This window comes from Furipterus horrens, unplaced genomic scaffold, assembly GCF_987537825.1.
Source record: "Furipterus horrens unplaced genomic scaffold, mFurHor1.1.pri manual_scaffold_9, whole genome shotgun sequence".
NCBI lineage: Eukaryota > Metazoa > Chordata > Mammalia > Chiroptera > Furipteridae > Furipterus > Furipterus horrens.
In genome coordinates this window covers 55,410,458-55,426,697 of record NW_028327179.1, presented here as the reverse complement: position 1 = coordinate 55,426,697, position 16,240 = coordinate 55,410,458, and the positions used below count along the sequence as shown (strand labels likewise).

The 16,240-nt window shown below is 37.1% G+C and overlaps 1 protein-coding gene across 9 annotated transcripts in view; it reads left to right on the top strand.

Annotated features, from left to right (window-relative positions):
* The window catches only part of NRCAM (neuronal cell adhesion molecule), an 81,084-nt gene that overhangs the window by 35,675 nt on the left and 29,169 nt on the right, over nt 1-16,240 (top strand). For 8 of the 9 annotated variants that reach the window (XM_090287358.1, XM_090287363.1, XM_090287361.1 and 5 more), the window contains 10 exons: nt 461-627; nt 723-870; nt 2,390-2,514; nt 2,964-2,993; nt 4,523-4,624; nt 9,146-9,343; nt 9,436-9,506; nt 10,580-10,805; nt 11,162-11,277; nt 14,047-14,251. In XM_090287358.1, the coding sequence (XP_090143484.1) occupies nt 461-627; nt 723-870; nt 2,390-2,514; nt 2,964-2,993; nt 4,523-4,624; nt 9,146-9,343; nt 9,436-9,506; nt 10,580-10,805; nt 11,162-11,277; nt 14,047-14,251 (1,388 nt within the window). The remainder of the gene's footprint in view (nt 1-460; nt 628-722; nt 871-2,389; nt 2,515-2,963; nt 2,994-4,522; nt 4,625-9,145; nt 9,344-9,435; nt 9,507-10,579; nt 10,806-11,161; nt 11,278-14,046; nt 14,252-16,240) is intronic. The other variant, XM_090287364.1, reaches the window with a different exon arrangement.

Below are 16,240 nucleotides of genomic sequence, written 5' to 3'. Positions count from 1 at the left end.
AGTCATACTTTCAAAAATACGACCCTTGTAACCTTGAAATCAAAGTCTCTTTAGAATTGTATCCTGCAGATGGAGTTACAAATACATCACAGCAGGGGGAAAATGTCAGAAAGAGCAGCCTTCATTTTTGCTTATCTTATCACTTATTTAGAGATAGAGTATGTAATAGTGTGTTTATAAAATTATGAATCTCATAATGAAATTTACAACTTAAGTAGTATTTTGTATTGTCACCCTAATAATTTTTGCACCATTGATCATTGAATTCTCCAGTTTTATATCCTATCTTTACATGGACCCCACTGACTTAAAAGCATGCAATATGCTTTGCCAGTTCCAAACACCTTTGAACTTGATACAATAATGCAGATCCTGGTATGTTGACCTCAAACATGGTATTTTTATGTCTGACTCCAAGTTATAATGTGTTTTATTTCTCGTTGTTATTTCCAAAATGAAGGTTTAAAGAAGCTAAAGGTAGTGCTCTTCATGAAGATATTTATGTTTTACATGACAATGGAACTTTGGAAATTCCTGTGGCCCAAAAGGACAGTACAGGAACTTATACATGTGTTGCAAGGAATAAATTAGGAATGTCAAAGAATGAAGTCCACTTAGAAATCAAAGGTAAGGCAGAGGTGAATTTTTTTTTTCAAGAATTTTGTGACTTTGAGCGAATTCTCCAGCTTTGGCAATAGATAATGATAACCTTGAAATTTCAGATCCAACCAGGATCATTAAACAGCCTGAATATGCAGTTGTGCAAAGAGGGAGCACAGTGTCCTTTGAATGTAAAGTGAAACATGATCACACCTTAATCCCTACGGTCATCTGGCTGAAGGACAACAGTGAGCTGCCCAATGATGGAAGGTATTTGAACATGATTTCTGTCGTTCCTTTAAGTTGCCATTGAATTAAAGGTTTGTTGTATAATGACCTAACCATGATGTTTTAAATGTTTCTGAAGTATGCTCTCTCCAAAATAGATATGCATTCACTCCCTGCTTTATAATGTTTGTACCTAAAAAGGCATTGAGTTATTAAACTAAGACCCTGAAAATGTTTGTCTATCATTGTGTGTTGTATCCTTGTAATTCAGGATGAGAAAAATCTTTCAGGCTTTGGACAACGTCTATTGTTTTCTGCCTTGTACAGTGAAATCTCAAGAGATGTTTTCATTGCCATTCTACAAATAAGCATAAAGTATGATCTCTTTAATCACCAGAGTGTGCCTGAATCCTTGTATTTTAAGGGACACTAGTTTTTATTTGGATAGGGACTTTTCTTTTTTATTTTAATTAAAGCCAATAAAAAAGAGAGAGAGAAAAGTTTTAAAAGCATTTAGAAGAGCCAGAGCATGTTGCAGCTCTTTAGCTTGTTTGAGCATGTTGAGGCCCTCAATTTAACCAAGCAAGTACAGATTTGAAGGTGTGAATTTTAGCCATCAGAGTATGGCTACAAGCATCGCCCCCTGTTGGAAGAAATGCTGGATGTTGGTGGAAATAGTTTCTGTGGTTTGCTTGGGAGGTGTGGAAATGTTGCCCTGTTGCTGTTAATAGCCCCTAAAAGAACAATGAGGTCTTCTTTATATGCCCAGAGTTTCCATCTAGTTCTGTGCTTCAACTGGTCACTTTTATTTGTGGAATCTGAGTGATAAAGATGAAAAGAAAATATGAAGTAATGACCTTCAGTTTAAGTTGCCTAAAGTTTTAACTTTGAAATCCTCTGTGAGGACAGTTAATGTTTTATACAGCCTTGTTAAAACCTTGCATGAATCCTATTTACATGTATTTTTGGCCTACTTGGTAATTTTTCATGACCACAGTGACCTCTAGAAAACTCTTCGTGGTGATTACTGATCTAAATCTTCCTGTTTCTAGTGAGAAAGCTGATTTTATTTTTTGAATTTACTTTCTCCTGTGAGAGTTTATGCATGTGACAGAAATGACACAAAATTTCTACAGTAAATACTGAATTATTTTAAAATATGCACTCTGTTAGAAATTGAGCTGGATGAATGGTGTTCAAAGGTGTCTTAGCAGCAGAAGCCATAGGAGAACCCCCTAGTAAGGTAACTTGAGCTACCTCCCACCCCCCACCCCAGATGCCCCTGGTCTCTAAGGAAGCTCCTAAAACTCCAAGGGCATGGTTGAACACCACCAGATGAGATGATAGACAGCCCTGATAACCCAAGGTGATAATTTATTCTAATTTTTTTCAAACTTTAACTATTATCAAAGAGACACATGTTGTATAAGATTTTAGCTCTCATGTACTTCAAATCTCCATCATCTTTCTTATATCAAATTCACAGTAGCATGCCAGTAAAGCAATCATCAGATGTAGTTAGATGTCCATTTCAGTTGCTCTGAATGTGTTTTATTCACAGGTTCACTATTGACAAGGACTATTTGGTGGTAACTGATGTAAGTGATGATGATGGTGGGACCTACACGTGTGTAGCCAACACAACTCTGGACAGCGTTTCTGCCAGTGCTGTGCTTAGCGTTGTTGGTAAGAACTGGGACACACACATAGCTGGCTGCCCTGTTTTAGGCAGAAAGGAAAAATTGTCAATAGTAGTTGTTTGCTTATTAGTTTTACAACTTTATGACTGAGTTAAATAATCACTTTTTTTTTCTTTGAAAGATACCCATGAAGTGATAATTTCAGTATAAATATACTCTGTAGCAGTACTGGAATAAAGTGGTGGTTATGCATATTAGTGATATTTGATATTTGTATTTTAAGAAATTAGAGAAAATAATCTACTTTTATTTAAAATGGAAAGATTTCTTCCCCCATAAATTGTTACCACATGTTTATCAATTCCATATCTCACAGCTAATCATAGGGCTTAGTTTTATAATCTTAATCATGTTCATTCTTTGTCTTCTTGTGCTATTGTATATCTTTCCATTACTAATTGTGATTAAAATCCTTTATATTAATGTCCCTTCTAGCTCCTACTCCAACTCCAGCTCCCATTTACGGTAAACTAATGAGTCTTCTTTTTCTATTTTCTGTCAAACAATTTCACATTTGCAGAAAAATTACTTTCCTCTATCACATCATTGTGTTTCTGTAAGGAAAGGGGCTCTGTCAAATGCTCTGTTGGATTGCTCCTTTACTGCTATGCATCATTTCCTCATTAAAACTCTGGAACTTTCCACTGAATAGATTACCACTCTTTTCTAAAGATTTCTTATGTTATTATACAGTTATTTCATTTAATAAAAGTCCCTCTTTGATACGATTTCCTTGTAAAGAAGCATAGTGTTTTCTCAAAAGCTATCATCTACATTGTACAGAATAAAAAAGCTATTTCAAATATCCCACAAATCAGTTTTTTATTTCAGTCTATTAATAGTTGTTTTGAAAAAATAAATGTTTGGGGATTCCATTTTCAAGAAATTTACATAGGAAAGCAATGGATATTTAGAACGACATTTGACCTTTGTGTTAGAGAAAACTAACTCATTGTGTGTTAGCAAAAGATAAATCACTAAAGAAAGACCAAAAGGAGGGTACTTAAGGTTGTGTGAATTTTCTGAATCTGGAAAATAAATCATAAATTATTTCTAGACATCTTTTCAACTTAAGAACCCTCATCTTTATTCAGCATAAAAATACATAAATTAATTTTTGACATAAACTCAGCTAGATTTTACATAGTATTATTAAGTTAGGTGTAGAAAGCCTGTTCTTTGTAGACATTTAAGGCTACTTTACTGATTGAAAAAAAAAATGCCCATGTTTTTATATGGACTCCGACCCCCCAAGAGCCACAGTTACTCCCAGGAGCAAGGTCAGGAAAAGTCCCAGGGAGGAACATTAACTCTCTGGATCTCAGAATCACCATTAGGAGAGACAGACTACTTTTGGGACACCTTCATCCCAAAAGGTGTCTGTACCCTTATGTCCTCTGAGAGTAAACACACCTCCCCGTGTGCCTGATTGACTATTGTACTAAGTTATCTGCATAAGATATGCATGCTGAGGGCTACCTATATAGCATCAATTTTAGAATTCCCTTAAAAATATAAATATTCTTCAGGAGCCCCCAAATCCATAATTTAGCTTTGCATGTTTCAGGAAAAACATTTGAGTCTTCTTTAGTCTTCTTTAAAATGTACATGTACTTGCCTGTATTTTTTTTCAGCATTTACTATTGTGTTTCTCATTTATTAGAAATTAAGTTTCTGTATGATTTTTTTTCTGTTTGTTAGAAGACACATACTGAGAGTGCTGGTGAACCATCCACGCCCACTTGGCTGGTTTTGGTTACAAGTAATTTAGTTTCATTTGAAAAGGAAGCAAGCAGAACTCATTGATGGGTTGTCTTGGGTGTGCTTGTGTGTTCCTAGCAACCTCAGTTGTTTTCATTTCACTTCAGCTGCATGCTTATTGACCATTCAGTGTGTTATGTCTTTAATATGTTTCTTCTGTGACTAATACCACAAATACAGGAAAACCTCATAAGGATGGACGGTTAATTTTGATGTCTGTGTTTGCTCTACAGATGTCCCAAATCCTCCCTTTGATTTAGAATTGACAGATCAACTTGACAAAAGTGTTCAGCTGTCATGGACCCCAGGCGATGACAACAATAGCCCTATTACAAGTATGTGGTGTCATTCACTTTATAAGATATAAATAATGACCATTGTTAAATCACTTTATCACATGCAATTGAAATTCCTTACAGAGATATTTGCTGGCATCCTCTGCTTCATTACTAATAGAACAAAAACATTTATTTATGGCTCTCTTCTCTTCAGAGTTAGAATTATTTCTGGTTCAGCTTTTGGTACAGACACAAATTAATTGCTGAAGATGTTAATTACACAAATACACTATCACTTTGTGTTTAAGATCCATAAGAATCACCTTAAATTTCTACCACAAGAGAAAGATGCATTGTAAGTAATTAATTTTTCCCATTAACACATGAGAAAAGGATAAGAGGGCCAGGTACTATAATGCCTAGTCTATATATTAGGAAATTGAAACTTGGAGGGTAAAATGACTTTTCAGACTTACAACTGGTAACAGAACTGTGTTGACATCAGGTCTGTTCACTTCCAGTCCAGGTTTCCTTCTTCTAATTAGCCTTTACTGCAAAGTGACAGCACAATCAGCAGTGTGAACTTCTTACCTTAATGATACGAGCCTAGGGAACAAAATCAGGTCAGAGACCATGCCATAAGGATACTGGAAGAGCTTAATAAAATCAGGCTATAGATAAGCTTGGAAATTTTAAAACCATAAAGATATTTGAGTGTAGACACAAGCAAGACATAAGCCTGTAATATTACCTTCAGGTATATACTGCAGAAAGACTAAATCCCTTTCTGATGACTACCTCAGATTATTCTGAAATGATGTGTGTGTTGATTTATTGCACCTGCTGGTAAAGCAGAATATTGCCAATAAAATTAAACAAAGCCTCCTCTTTATCTTGTGTAATTCAGTGGTGTTCATTTCTCAATTGAGTTTTCAGTGTCCTTGATCAGAACACTCCTTCATTCATACTGAGTCTCCCAGTTAACTCAATACATTAGCTCAATTTAGCCGCTTAGGATGCTTGGAGACTGTTGCAATGATAGTATTCAATTTCAAAGCACTTCTACTTGCTCCTTCATTCATCCTTTCATTCAACAGGTGTTCATCTAGTGTCCATTATGTACCAAGCATTGTTTTAAAACAAAACAATAAAATAACCTCTGCTTATGTGGGGCTTATATTTTACTTGAATGCACAAATAAGATAAAATTAATAATATATATTATTATAAATAATGTAATCATATTTTTGTATACATGTATATGTGTACACACACATCTCAGAACTCCCTTCAAGAGAGAACCTGCTGCCAGGAGTGTTAACAGCAGGTTCCATTTGCTGTACCTTCCCCAAAGATCTGCTCCAGTGTTCACATGAGGCCATTCTCTTCCCAGTTGCTCTAGTGGGGGTCCTAGAGCTCAGCCACACCCAGCATAGAACTTTTTTATGGGCTCCCTGATGATATGATTGATTGAAAGTATACCGAAGTCTGAGGCTTTTCCAACGCACTGCTTCTTCCTTTTCCCTCTCCTTTCACAGACATCAGAACTTTATCTTGGTCTGAAGATCTTCCCTGCCTACTCCTGTTTTCTCTCCCTTTTATCTTCCATGGGCATTTTCCCCAGAAAGCCTCTTGCACTATCTAAGTCTGTCTTAATATCTGCTTTTTATAGGACTCAAACATATACACACACACACACACACACACAAACATGATTGTGTGTGTGGTGTGTATTGAGGTCTTGCAGAAAAAAACAAAGCATGAGAAGGAAGTTAAGGAATATAGGGGTCTGGGGTATACTTATGAATGGAGTGGTCAGGAAAGGCCACTTTACAAATGTAACATTTGAGTATGCCGATAAAGACATGACAAGGGAGGAAGTGAACACACTATGCAGTTTCTGGGGGGAAAACTTTCCCAACACAGCAAGAAGAAGAGCAAAGGCCCTAAAACAGGGGCGTCTCTGCTAGAAGGCCAGTGTAGCTGAGTGAAATGAACAAGAGGAGGTGAAGTAGGAGAGAATGCTAAAGAGGTAGAGTTGGTTAGTGGGAGTGGAGTGTGAACTTGCAAGGCCTTGTAGGCCATTATACAAGTTTGTGAAGTCATTGGAAAGATTTCAGTAAAGGAATGATTCAAGGATCACTGTGTTTATTCTATTGAAAACAGTCTCTTTCTTCTCAAACTGCATTGAGTACCCTGTAGAACCTCAGCAAACCCACAGGGGTACTTCAAGATATTTCTGAAGTTTCTCATTTTTAAATTTTGATATTTGAAAAACAGAGACATCTGCAGGCACCACATGAAACATTAGCTTGAGGCAGTTTACAGTTCTAACATGATATTGCTATATCATATTATAATGATGTCATATCTCTGCAAAGCCTTTGCTGTGATAAAAAGCAAGGACCATATGAAAATCCATATAGAACAGGAAATGAGGACGGTGGTGTCCAATCTGTTAACAAGGTTTCAGAAATTATGCAGTACCCATAGGTTTTAAGTTTTTAAGACATGAATATTTAGTAAGTTAAATGGACCTAACTACTTACATGGAATTGTTAGTAATTTCTTTTTCCCTAAGGGAGCCATTAAAAAAGTTACTAAACACTCCATACACATGAACTGAGAAAGTTTGGGAACCTATGAGTTAGTAGGTTACATAATAATTGAGACAAGAGATTATGGAGGCTTGGAATAGACTGAGAGAGATGGAGGTGTTAAAAAATGATCATATTTGCATGTATTTTAACGTAGAGCCAACAGGACTATGAAAGAAGGAAAGGAGCTAAGGACTTCAAGGTTTTGACCTAGGTGTCACTATGAAGTTGGGAATCAAGATGGAGATCGTCGTCGTCGGCAACCGTCCGTCTCGAGAGACGATGGTGTAGCTTCTCAAGAGTCTATCTGCACCGCCGAGAATGGCTGTGCAGTCCGACTCGGGAGTGACACGGTATCTGTCTCCTCCCGTGTTGAATCGACATCTTGCGATGACGCTGGAGTGTCCTCTCCAGTGAAGCTGAAGCTACAGAGCCTGGGCAGGGTGATATGCAGGGTCTGCTGAAGATGGAGATCAGTCTTGGTCATATCCAATATAAGTTGCTGTAATAGACAAACAAGTGTAGTTGTTGAATAGACAATTACAGTTTTAACATGATATTGCAGTAAGTTTTCAGTGCAGGGGAAAGGGAGGGCTGCAGATATAAATGTGAAAGTTATCAATTTATAAGACTAAAGATCACCTCCAAATTAATGTAGATTGAAAGGAGAAATCGTAAGTACTGAGCTTTGGAACACTGTAACACATGATGGCTCTAGTTTATCTTTATATCTAAAATTCATATTATTGCACATGGCACTTAGAAGGCAATTAATGAATATCTAAATACCTGCTCTATTTTTTTCTACAAGATTAAAACGTGTACTTACCACAAAATTTTGGTAGATGCAAAAGGGTATGCACTGGAAAGTGAGTCTTTCTCCTACCCCTGATTCCTGTTGGAGGCAGCAACACCAAGTGTATATATGTATCCTCTGAGAGGTAATACATGTGCATTCAAGAATATATGAATGTGTATGTTTCACAGTATAGCTTTTCACTTTTTTAAAGATTTTATTTATTTACTTTTAGAGAGGGGGGAAGGGAAGGAGAGAGGGAGAGAAACACCAATGTATAGTTGCCTCTCACACGCCCCCAACTGGGGATCTGGCCCGCAATCCAGGCATGTGCCCTAACTGGGAATTGAACCAGCAACCCTTTAATTCACAGGCCGGCACTCAATACACTGAGCCACATCAGCCAGGGCTCTTTTCACCTTTACAGGAGTGTAGTATCTGGTGCACACTGACCTATACCCTACTTGGTATGACTTAATGATATATTTTAGAAATAATTTTATTTCAGTACATATAGAGCACCCCCATTCATTTTTTACAGCAGCAGAGTATTCCATTGTGAGGATGCACAATAATTTATTTAGTCAATTAGGTTGTTTCAACTGCAAACAAAACTGCAATGTGGATCTTTTTCATGTCTTTGAGTACATGTGTGAGCACACTTATTTGAAATAAATTGCCATGTAAATACAATTTTTCAATCGAAAGTTTTCTGAGTTAAATATAGTTAATGTTCTAAATTGTTCTCTATAGAAGTTGTACCAATTTACCCCTCCCACAAAGTATGAGAATGCTTATTTCCCTGAGTCATAGTCAAAAAAGTGTGTTCGACTTTTGATTGTTGCCAGTCAGTTTAGTGGAAAATGGTATCTCACTGTATTTAATTTAACTTCTATTATGAAGACATTATCCATCTTTTCATATATTGAAACTTTCCTAGGGATATATGTGGATCCATTCTAAAAAGTTCTAAGTAACTAAATTCAGTATGCCAGAGAAATATTTTTGGGTATGCTTAAGTATTGAAGATGATGATAGAATTCTGAAATCAAAATATTCTAATGAAATATTTCTTGAAAGTAAAATAATTCATGTCTGCCTACTCACGTAGACTGTCCTAGCAACCTACCCTTGAGTGACTGAATTCATTGTCTTGCATTTATTGTGTGTGTGTGTTATGACCAGAATTTGTCATTGAATATGAAGATGCAATGCATGAGGCAGGACTATGGCACCACCAAACTGAAGTTCCTGGGACGCAGACCACAGCCCAGCTGAAGCTGTCACCTTATGTGAACTACTCTTTCCGAGTGATGGCAGAGAACGGCCTTGGGAGGAGCTTGCCCAGTGAGCCATCTGAACAGTATTTGACTAAAGCTGCAGGTAAAACAGGACTTTTGTGATATGAAATAAAATAGAAACGTTTTCCGCTGTTTGTAAAAGACAACGCTTACATGTGGCTGCTTAACTTCTAGAACCGGATAAAAATCCCATGACTGTGGAAGGACTAGGATCAGAGCCTGATAATTTGGTGATTACATGGAAGGTGAGCTATATATAAAGCCCTCAACTTTCCTCGGTATATTTTTAGATTGAAAAAACACTTGTTTTAAAATAATATCTGTATTACAATCCTTTTTTACCAATTTTGGGGAAAAATATATATTCTATATCTTTATTTAAAACACAGTAATGTGTAGTAGTTAAAATCTTGATACTTGGAGCAAAAATAAAAGAGTGCAAATCCCAGCTTTTACCACTTACTATGTGGCTTTAAGCCAGTTCTTTAACATCTCCATGATGTAGTTGTATAATTAGAATAATAATAGAACCAACCTCCTAAGATTTAAAGAGTTAATACATATAATGCCTAGAACAGTGCCTAGCACATACATGTGCTCAATAAATGCTAGCTAGTATTATCATTATAGAGAACCATCTAGAAAACATATACCAACATTTACCAAGTTAGTTATTCCCCATAGTTGACTTCTTTCCTTTCTTTCTTCCTTTTTTTCTTTCCTTTTCTTCTTTCTTTCTTTCTTTCTTCCTTTTTCTTTTTTGGCTTATCTGTATTTTCTGGACTTGAAAAAGTCAAATACCATATAATTTTAAAACTTTTTAGATAGATCTGTTCATGCATACTTATATGCAAACATATATTTGTATATACTTATATACACACATACATATAGAAACAGGATAGAATGACAAACCAACTATTTTCTTTTTAAAAAAAGAGAAGTTCATAAGTTTTAGTCTCCAAGTGAAATAGACAATGATGTACTGGTACACAAACAGAAATATAAAGAATCCTATATAACTGAATGTTTTAAGTCATCCATACTGACTGAGGAGCCAGAGTTTGAGAGGCTTATGTGGTATTTACTACTTCAAGATAGAAATTAACAACTTTTGAAATGTTAACCCCAAAACAAGCTTTGAATCTCACCAAAAATGAAAAAAAAGAAGATAAAAGGTCCCTGGAGAATATGTTAATAGCTTATATTTTAGTGTTTCAGTACTCACTTTAAGTCTAGGTATTGGCTTTGCTGTTCCTGTAAAAGGTTGTGTAGTTGATCTGTTTTATAAGCTCTGATTATTTGGCTTTTCTTGTAGCCCTTGAATGGTTTTGAATCTAATGGACCAGGCCTTCAGTACAAAGTGAGCTGGCGCCAGAAAGATGGTGATGATGAATGGACATCTGTGGTAGTGGCAAATGTATCCAAATATATTGTCTCAGGCACGCCAACCTTTGTTCCATACCTGATAAAAGTTCAGGCCCTGAATAATGTGGGGTTTGCTCCAGAGCCAGCTGTAGTCATGGGACATTCTGGAGAAGACCGTAAGTGTCTGATACTGTTTTGTTTATACTTTTTCTCAGCAAAACAGACTTACCAAAGTGTAAGCCACATCTATTTCCTGGGGTGCTTAGAATGGGAGGAAGAGAGGTGGCAATTATTGTGTTCAACATTTCTGAATTCGAACAGCCTTATATGCAGAAAATAGATTCAAAATGTTAGGAGTTGTTATTTTTTAAAAGATGTTATTCTTACAAAGTTAAATGAACAGATATCAAAAATCTCTCAATCCTTGATAATTTATAGAATAGGACTAGGGAATTCTCCATGAAGCCAAATTATTAGACAGTGATTTTTTTTTCATGAAATTCAAAATAACATAATACTTCCCTACCCCTAGTCCCAATGGTGGCTCCTGGGAACGTGCAGGTGAACGTGGTGAACAGTACCTTAGCTGAGGTGCACTGGAACCCAGTCCCTCTGAAAAGCATCCGAGGACATCTGCAAGGCTATCGAGTAAGTGTATGGGGACCTTTCCCATTCTTTCCTTAGGAACAGATCATCAATGAATACCAGATGCACTTCTCTTGGTGGGAAAAGGCCTTGAGTTCCTCTGGTTTATCACCCTGGGCAAGCCACATCTGAACAACCCCCACTTAAGCTGAATCAAAATCTCACTGCATCCAAAGTGAGAAAAAAATTGTTTTCTGCATTTTTCCCACTGAAAATCTAAGATTTTGCCAACTAAGTAATTAACATATGCACAACATAGGGAAAACTAATGTTCAGAAAACTAGGATATGACCAAATGCACCAAGCTTTAAAACAATACTGACCACATGTGTTGAATACACAAATTATACTAAAAAAAAAAAGTAGACTTAAAAAAAATAATTCAGATTATACTTTAAGACCATATAGTACCAAGTGGGTCATTCTAAAGAACATCAATTATCTTTGTTCTTGGGAAGCACTGTTTATAAAGTTGTTGTTTTTTGTTTGTTTGTTTTGTTTTTTTGATTTATTGATGGTCGAAGAACTGTTTTTACATCCACAGAACAAGATCAATAGTTTGATTTGTCAACCCTGTCCCCTAGAGGTCACTTTTTGCACTGCATCATGTTCAATTTTGTTTTTTCTTTAACATTGCTAGATTCTGTATATAGTTGACTTCTCTTGAAAATGCCTTTAAACTCCAGGAATAATTTAAGAGGACTTAATGAACAACAAATCTGGATTTTTAACCAAAGTTAACCAACACATTTTTAATCAACTACCATAAATAAATAAATAAATAAATAAATAAATAAATAAATGTGAAAGCCCTAGACTTGGCGTGAAGGGTTCACTGTAGCTCTTGATTGCCCTGTGGCTTTAGACAAGTCACTTGGTAACTGTAGGGCTCATCCGTGCTATAGGAATAATAATAATAAAAGCTTCACTATGGTTTTTAATATTGAACTAAATGATATATTGTACATGAAGTTCTATTAACTCTGGAAAAGAATATAAATTTTGGCCAGTAATTTTTATTTTAGAATATTTTGCATAAATAATACACTTAAATCCTTCCATTGTCTTTTATTTTTTAAACTTATTTTTCAATTTTTTTATTACTGTTTATTCTATTACAGTAGTCCCAATTTTTCTCTTTTTGTCCTCCTCCACCCAGCCCACCCCTGCTTGCACAATCAATCCCCACACTTTTGTTCATGTCCATGAGTTATTTATACCTGTTCTTTGACTAATATGCTCCCCTTCTTTCCACCATTCCCTTCTCCCCACCACTGTGGCAGCTGTTAGTCTGTTCCATGTTTCCATGTCTCTGATTCTATTTTGCTCGTTCATTTATTTTGTTCATTAGAGTCTTCTTATAAATGAGGTCATATAGTATTTGTCTTTCACCTACTGGCTTATAGATCAATGGAACAGAATAGAGAGCCCAGAAATAAACCCATGTCTCTATGGTTAATTAATGTTTGACAAAGTGGGCAGGAGCATAAAATGGACTAAAAATAGTCTCGTTAATAAATGGTGTTGAGAGATCTGAACTGGTACATGCAAAAAAATGAAACTAGACCACCACTTTACACCACACACCAGAATAAACTCAAAATGAATAAAAGACTTTGATATAAGTTGTGACACCGTAAAAGTCCTAGAGGAAAACAGAGGCAGTAAAATTTCAGATATCCCACGTAGCATTATTTTTGCTAATATATCTCCTAGGGCAAGGGAAATAAATGGAAAAATAAACAAATGGGACTATATAAAATTAAAAAGCTTCTGCACAGCTGAAGAAACTGTCATCAAAATAAAAAGGGGACCAACTATATGGGAGAACATAATTGCCAATGATACATCAGAAAGGGTTTAATCTCCAAACTATATAAATAACTCACACAACTCAACAGCAGGAAGACAAACGACCCAATTAAAACAGGGGTAAAGGACCTGAGTAGACACTTCTCCAAGGAGGACATACAGATGACCCATAGACGTATGAAATAATGCTCAACATCACTAGCCAACCAAGAGATGCAGATTAAAACCACGATGAGATATCACCTCACACCGGTCAGAATGACCATCGTTAATAAATCAACAAATAACAAGTGCTGGTGAGGATGTGGAGAAAAGGAACCCTAGTGCACTGTTGGTGGAAATGCAAACTGGTGCAGCTGCTGTGAAAAACAGTATGGAATTTCCTCAAAAAATTAAAAACGAAACTGCCTTTTGGCCAAGTGATTCCACTGCTGGGAATATATCCTAAGATCCCCAAACACCTATTCAAAAGAATCTATGCTATTTACAATAGCCAAGTGTTGAAAACAGCCTAAGTGCCCATCAGTAAATGAGTGGATCAAAAAACTGTGATACATTTACACAATGGAGTACTACACAGCAGAAGGAAAGAAGGAATTCCTACCATTTGCAACAGCGTGGTTGGAACTGAAGACTATTATGCTAAGTGAAATACACCAGTTGGAGAAAAATAAATTTTTTTATTGTCTTTTAGAGAGAACTGTATGGGTGTCATGCTATTTCATTTATTTCACTTATATTCCTCCAACAAAATATTATAGCCAAGCTTCATCTCATATTCTTAATTTAATTTTCCTCATTATCTGTGGGCTTCTTACTGTCTTCTTCATAGTCAATATTTCTCAGTTTTACCAGTAATCTAAAATTCACCAAGGGAATTTTCTGGGGGAAAACCCCCCATAAAACCTTAATCTTGTTTGCTTCCTTATACACCTCTGGCTGTTTTTCTTGCTGCTTCAGATTTACTACTGGAAGGCACAGAGTTCATCAAAAAGAAACAGACGCCACATTGAGAAAAAGATCCTCACTTTCCAGGGCAGCAAGACCCATGGCATGTTGCCCGGGCTGGAGCCTTTTAGCCACTACACACTGAATGTCCGCGTGGTCAACGGAAAAGGGGAGGGCCCAGCTAGCCCTGACAGAGTCTTTTATACTCCAGAAGGAGGTATGAGGTGCACGCGTCTCTGAGATCCTAGCAACACATGACACATGCTGAGAGGCTTTGTATGACAGAATGACCCCTAAATAAAGTATATTCTGGAAGCCAAATGTGATTTTCCCATAGATGAATACAGCACACACAAAGCTGGCAAAGTATCACCTTGTATGCGGACTGAGGGTATGAAGGCTGCAGATCACAAAATGCTACCCTAAAATCCTCTCTCTCTTAACTTAAACTTTTTTCTAACACTTAGTTACACTGTCAGAAACCTTGCTAATTTGATGTTTATTTGGGTCATTAACTTCCTAACCAGAAACAAGTTATATAACTTCTAGAAACCTCAGTTTCCTCATTTGAAAAGTATGGGAACTAAATGTGATATCCTAAGAAAAACATCTGGAAAAGAAAATAATTCTGTAAATGATAGTTTACTTCTTTCTTGGTGCACCTTCATAGTTTATGCTAAACATAAGCTAAGTTAGAAGGTTGGAAGTCTTAACAAAACAAATCAGGAAGAGATAGAAGAAGTCATTGCTAGCATGGACCATCACAAGGGGAAGAGGAAGGGAGACTCACATATGTTGTATGGGAGTGGGGGCGGGAAGAGTTTGGACAGGGACATGGGAGTCTAGTGGATGAGGGAGAAAAGGGCCATAAGTAAGAAAGGGGTTTGAGAAGGCACTGAAAATGGGCCTTACCTATTTTGAGTTTTGCCTCAAGCCAGTATTGAAAGTGAGCCAAATAACTTCTATAGATTCATGAGTTCCTCTAGATAAAAGCAGTTTACAGACAAATTCTGTCCTGTCTCCTAGTTGACGGACTCATGATGTCATCAGCTTCCCAACAGCCTCTGAGGCTCCTGCTGTGTCCCAGCTCCCATCTCATTATTATTGCTGGTCCTTGGTCTCATTGCTCCTTAGAGGTTAAGTGTGCCTTCCACTCAAGGCTTTCCCAGTGAGATACCACACTGGTCCTTAGAAGGTTCGGGGGAAGGTGTCATATAAGAGATTACCTGGGGATGAAAGGATCAAGAAGAGAGGAAGTAGTATGTTCAGAAACACAAAGGTATGAAACAGTGTGGGTACTTCAAGGAACTGCAAGTAGTATAGTTAAGAATGGTGAGAAAAGAGGGGAAGGTCAGCTAGCAAGGGCCCATGTCATGGATGGTCTTAAATACTATGGGTATTAAGCCAGAGGCCTTTAACCTGGGGATTATACTCTCATAGGGGATCAATGAATGGGTTTAAGGAGCTCCATGAACCCCAATATTGTAGAAGGAAATGGCTATTGTTGAGATGAACAAGGTGGAATTAACAGGATTTAGTGTCCCAGGAGATGGTGGAAATGAAACAGAGGGAGTAATTCAGGATGACTCCCTGGTTTCTGGCTAGAGTGACAGGAGGAACAGTGGTGCCATTAAGGGCTCTAGGGAATATGAAAGGTTGGGTAGAGGAGGTAATGATCATAAGGGAGAGCTGCCACCATCCATCATCCTCTTGAAGGAGTGAATAAAACAGCCCAGGCATGTCTCCTCTGGTAATTTGCCAGCCTCTGCTATGGAACACCTGTCACCAGTAGGCCTGCCTCAGGGCCAGGGTTTGCCAGCACCGGGGTTTTTGTCCATTGCCATGAGATTCTGTGTGTCTGTCAGCTCCCCAGGTGAGGACTACTCTGCACCTGGGCAGGCTGGCTCACACCCAGAACCCAGCAGGCAGGATATTCTCACTGTTTGGAGACACCTGGTTTGTTGGGGAAAACAGCCCTGAGCAGCCCAGAACACAGCTGCTTACTCAAAGGTCTGGTTAGAATAGTGTCACTTAGTCACCAGTTTGCTTTTATTAAACTTCATTCATGAAACAAATACAGTCTCTTTTTAATTTTATTAAATTTATTATCTCAAAAATATTGATTTGGGTCCATATGAAAGCAAAATTTATGTATTTTGAGAGAATGGTTGTAATTAATCTAAATGGAAATTGTGAGTAAAAAGAG